This window comes from Pseudorasbora parva, chromosome 3 (genome assembly GCF_024679245.1).
Source record: "Pseudorasbora parva isolate DD20220531a chromosome 3, ASM2467924v1, whole genome shotgun sequence".
NCBI lineage: Eukaryota > Metazoa > Chordata > Actinopteri > Cypriniformes > Gobionidae > Pseudorasbora > Pseudorasbora parva.
In genome coordinates, this window is record NC_090174.1 from 32802869 (window position 1) to 32808128 (window position 5260).

General features: G+C 37.5%; 1 protein-coding gene across 1 annotated transcript; it reads left to right on the forward strand.

Moving 5' to 3' along the window:
• The first annotated feature begins 3398 nt into the window (after positions 1-3398).
• Positions 3399-4912, forward strand: chrm1b (cholinergic receptor, muscarinic 1b). The gene has a single exon (XM_067438494.1). It carries the CDS (start codon positions 3431-3433, stop codon positions 4910-4912), a length of 1482 nt encoding a protein of 493 aa, XP_067294595.1. The 5' UTR covers positions 3399-3430.
• Positions 4913-5260: the final 348 nt, after the last annotated feature.

A 5260-nucleotide genomic window follows, 5' to 3' on the forward strand; every position in this document is an offset into this window, starting at 1 on the left:
GGTTTTAAAATATCATTACCCGGAAAGTTTTATTTGAGAGGGAAAACATTTTTTTTTTCATGAATATTGTCAAATCATGAATAAGTAATTTGACACTAAATTTTAATATTTCCGCTGCATGGGCTCCTAGGCTGAAATCATTCAGGAGGTCCTAAAGAAGCTTCATGTAAAATGTGTTGCTTTTATCACCTCGGTGACAGTATTATTTAATATGTGCACTACCCAGCTGGACTAGAGTGAGATTAAATGAAATGGTGGTTAACTTGAGGAGCAGTGCACAATTTATGGGATTTTCAAAAAAAAAAAAAAAAAAAAATTTGTTTTATAGAATTTAAACTAAAATGTGAATAATGTGAAATAATAATAAAATAAAATACCTAATTAAATACAGTTGCGCTGTTTACAAAAAAAAAAAAAGTTTACAGACCCCTTGCAGGATCTGTGAATAATGAGGAAAACTGAAGAATTTACAGGATTTTTCTGAAGAAAACTGGGCTGCTTAGGACAAACAAGAGACTCATGAACAACCATTGCAAAGCCAAAAAAGTAAACTATCTTATTCAGGCCTTTGTTATGATACCTCTTATTTTGTTACAGTTCTTCACATTTTCACAGATTCTGCAAGGGGGTATAATAAATATATGATTTGGCTAAAACTAGAATTATTTTAAATTACTTTCCCCCCAATCAGAGCCAGTGGCTTAGCTTTCAAAATTATTCTTTCTCGGAGTTGTATTTAATTATATTTTTATTCACTATACAATGAAAAAAAAGAATAAAAAAGTTGATGAAAAGACATCTCATGCTTACAATGCCAGGAAATTATGAGGAGGAAGCAACGGATCATCAACAGATTCTTTTTCTTTTTTGTCCAAAAATCTGGATAATATTCTTCACTTAATCAAAACATCACAACACATACATATTAAACATGTTTCTTAATGGTTAAATAAATACAATCCTTTCAGTGCTCAGTGTTATAAATGCTTTCTTAGCATTTTAGTGTATAATCAGAACACTTAGTATTATATTAGATATTATTAGAATATATAGATAATAGTTCTACCTCAGTCTCATTTATCCTCACCTACGTACAGTAATGAAATGCAGTAAATCTTACTTCTCTCTCCTCTAACTCTAATCAATAAACTGTCTGTGTCTCTCTGTGTGTGTGTGTGTGTGTGTGTGTGTGTGTGTGTGTGTGTGTGTGTGTGTGTGTATTCTGCTACAACAGCAATGCAGAAGTGTGGGGTGTGAGAGATGATTACTGATTAACTTCAAAGGTGTTTTGGTCTGTAAGATGTCTATAAAGGCAAACACACCAACACACACACACACGTAGTCTAATAATCCCTCACAGAGCTCACATTAAATGATAACAGAGGAAATTAAAAATTGTGAAAACAAAAACTGTGATATCCACATTTGTTTTACATAAAACAAGCAGATAGAGTGTTTGCTAAGCATACAATGAACAGGCTTAATGAATTACTTTCCTCTCACCTGTATTATCAGCGTACGTCATAATTCTATTCACATGAGCACACATTTATAAAACCCACAAGCTAAAGGTCTTAAACTACATAAATGAAACAAACAACTTACTGAATGATAAAATATCTCTAAATTAAACCATTCTAGATTGCAGAAACTGGGAAGTAAAAAAAAATAAAAATCCAAACATTAAATGAAATTTATGTATTGTTGTTATTACTGAGTTATGTAATTTTTCTTTAAACCTGGTGGTGGATTGTACAGCTACCTCACTGACTCTAAATGTAAACCTCCTAGTGTAACTACATGCATTAAACTATCACTGAGATGTAGTCCAGGTTATGTGTACACCAAGTATCCTATATTATTATAGAAAGAGAAAACACTGTGGCTCTTTTACAGTTTGTTGTAAAGCACCACCTTCTTGTTTATAAATGAAGGTGAATGGTTCCCATCCCATCCAGCTGATCAGTGTTCAGAGCTCATCTGAGGTAAACACGGAGAGAGGTGCCTGCACATCGTCACCGGTGCTTTGAGTATGAACAGTTGGCAACCTCTCATTCAGTATTTACACGTATTATGACAGTCGCCTATTTCCGCCGCTGCAGCAAGAAGAGGACACGTTGCCACCTCTAGCCAGAAGAGGTGGATGAGTCAGTGGGGTACGATGCTGCGATGAACTACAAACAATATTTTCTGTTACTAGGACATCTTACAAGTCAAACACATCTGTGGATGCAGCGGTCATTTGAGTATTGGTGATTATCAAATCCAGTGAGGCAAAGTAGATTCCAAATGGCTTCAGGTGTTAATGAAGCATCATCATACAGTGGACACCTGGAGAAAATGGATATATCTTATTTTAAAATAAGTCTTAAAAGCTGTATCCAAAAAGGTAAGTGTCCATTTATCATCCAATTGGTATGTTATTGATATTGTCAACACTATTGAGTTTTCACACACACAAAAAAAACTCATTGTGCTTTGCTAAATTATGTTAAATGAAATTATGTTCTGAAACAGATGACCATAAAAGTTTTTAACATGTATCTTAGCTCATAAGCCATATCTCATAAGCATATGTCAACTCTGTATGAGTCCAAACAACACATATTAGATATATAAAACACTGAGAAAATAAAGGAAAGGAAAACCATTACATTAGTTTTTTTTTCTTCTTCAAATATGAAATATGGTTTTAGGGCAAAAGACTTTTGGCCTAAATAATTTGGACCACAAAACCAGTCATAATTCACATGGGTATATTTGTGGCAATAGCTAACAATACATTATATGGGTCAAAATTATTGATTTCTTTTTTAATGCCAAAAATCATTAGGAAATTAAGTAAAGATCATGTTCCATGAAGATACTTTGTAAATTTCCTACCGATTTCAAAAATGTATTAGTAGTAATATGCATTGCTATGGATTTCATTTGGACAACTTACATTTTTTTGCACCCTCAGATTCCAGATACATTGTCCTATTACCCTATCCTAACAAACCATACATCAATGGAAAGCTTTTTGTATAAATCAATTTAAAAATATGACCCGTATTTTGTGGTCCAGGGTCACAAATGTTGATACTAAAATGAAGGGAATGTAAAGATGTAGGTTTAAAACCTTCAGTGGTGAACGACGAGGCTCACTGGTAAACTTCAAAACTGGTTATTAACTACATACTTAAAAAAAGGTTTAAGAGAGAATCCATTAAAATGATAGCGCAATCAAATAGTCAATCTCAACAAGCCAGAGAACTTACTGAAGGTGCTTCACATATTAAACATACCTTTCTGTCTTTCTTACCTGAAAACAGAATCACAGAATACTGGTGTTCACATTCACCAGTAATGCAGGAGACACTTTCTGCTTTTCCCCCTGAAGAATGTAGTTGGCCCTTCAAGGATCTGATGTTGTGTCTCCCCTGGAAACATGAACCACAATTGCACCTCACAAGCAACAAACCTTACCATGGACCCGCTCGGGGGTCATCAGGTGTGGGAGGTGGTTCTGATTGTGCTTGTGACTGGACCTCTTTCCCTAATTACCATCCTGGGGAACCTCCTGGTGGTCATCTCCATCCGGGTTAACAGTCAGCTACAGACCATCAGTAACTACTTTCTTCTGAGTCTGGCGGTGGCAGACTTGATCTTGGGTACGGTGTCAATGAACCTATATACTGCATACATAATCATGGGCCGTTGGACATTGGGACATTTAGCTTGCGATCTGTGGTTGACGCTTGACTATGTAGTGAGCAACGCCTCAGTAATGAACCTTCTGGTCATAAGCTTTGACCGATATTTCTCAGTCACACGACCACTGACTTATCGAACAAAGCGAACCCCAAAGACAGCAGTGGTTTTGATCGCTGTTGCATGGGTGGTATCTTTTGTGCTATGGGGGCCCGCTATCTTGTTTTGGCCTCATGTGGTGGGACGACCAACCGGGGCTGAAGCTCAGACCTGTTCAATCCCGTTCTTAAAGGTACCTCCGCTAACATACGGTACGGCCATCGCTGCTTTCTACCTACCCGTCAGCATCATGATCATTCTGTACTGGCAAATTTATTGGGAAATCGAGAACAGAGCGAAAGGACTTGCTGGTTTAGTTGGGTCTGTGAAAAGCACCACAGGTGTTCTGGATGGGTTGGACAAACAATCATGGCACCAAACCAGTACCAAGAGCAACACGAGTCGCACAAAGGAAGAACATTCCAGAAAGGGACACGGCTTTGCCAAAGGAATGTCAGTTGAGGGTTTCAATACAACAAGAAGCAAAACATCAACAATTTTGCAAAAGTCAGTTCACAAGAGTTGCAACAGCAGCTGGAACATTGAAGATGAGGATGATAGCTCTTTGTCTTCTTCTACAGACGAGGAACATGAGCAGAACACCAAGGCAAAAGCACCTTCATCCAATTCAGCCGCGATTAAGCTTAAGGACATGCAAAGTAGATCAGGGGATACCAAGGTTGTGCAAGAACAATTCAACTCATTGGCTGAGCATCCCTCCAGAGAGCCCCACTTAAAAACATCCAGAAAGTCAGAACACAGCATTTGCCACCAGCTCAGAGCAAAACATCGCATCAGCGCGATCATTAAAGAAAAAAAAGCAGCCCGGACGCTAAGCGCAATCTTGTTGGCTTTCATCCTCACGTGGACACCATACAACATCATGGTTTTAGTTTCCATGTCATACTGTGTTCCTGAAAAGCTCTGGCAGCTGGGATACTGGCTCTGCTATGTAAACAGCACCGTCAACCCCATGTGCTATGCCCTCTGTAACGAGTCCTTCCGGGTCACCTTCAAGGCTCTGCTTCTTTGTCGTCGTGGAGATAAACGAAAGTGGGACACAAACAGCTGGAATCGCCATGCCTCTGTGAGGCAGAGCAAGTCTTGTAGTAAAGTGTAATTTTTCACTTTATCATTTGTCATTCTACAGTATGGGTGCTTTTACCTAAACAAAGATCAAGATAAGGCTTCAATTGGCAGACATTAGTTTTCTAGGGAATAACAGAGGGTTTGTGTTAACACTGACTAGGCCTGAATCAACTTTTAAACTTCGTGTGTATCTCTGCTTTTATGAAAAAACTGCTAGAATTTAAATCTTCTCAATCACTAATGAGAAGTTATTACTTAGCCATGTGGTCATAACTCTTTGGCAACATCAAAAGCTGTAAATGTACATTCACATCCCCAAAAAAATAATAATTTGTCATATGGAATTGCATTATGTATAGATAGAATAAAGAAAATATTA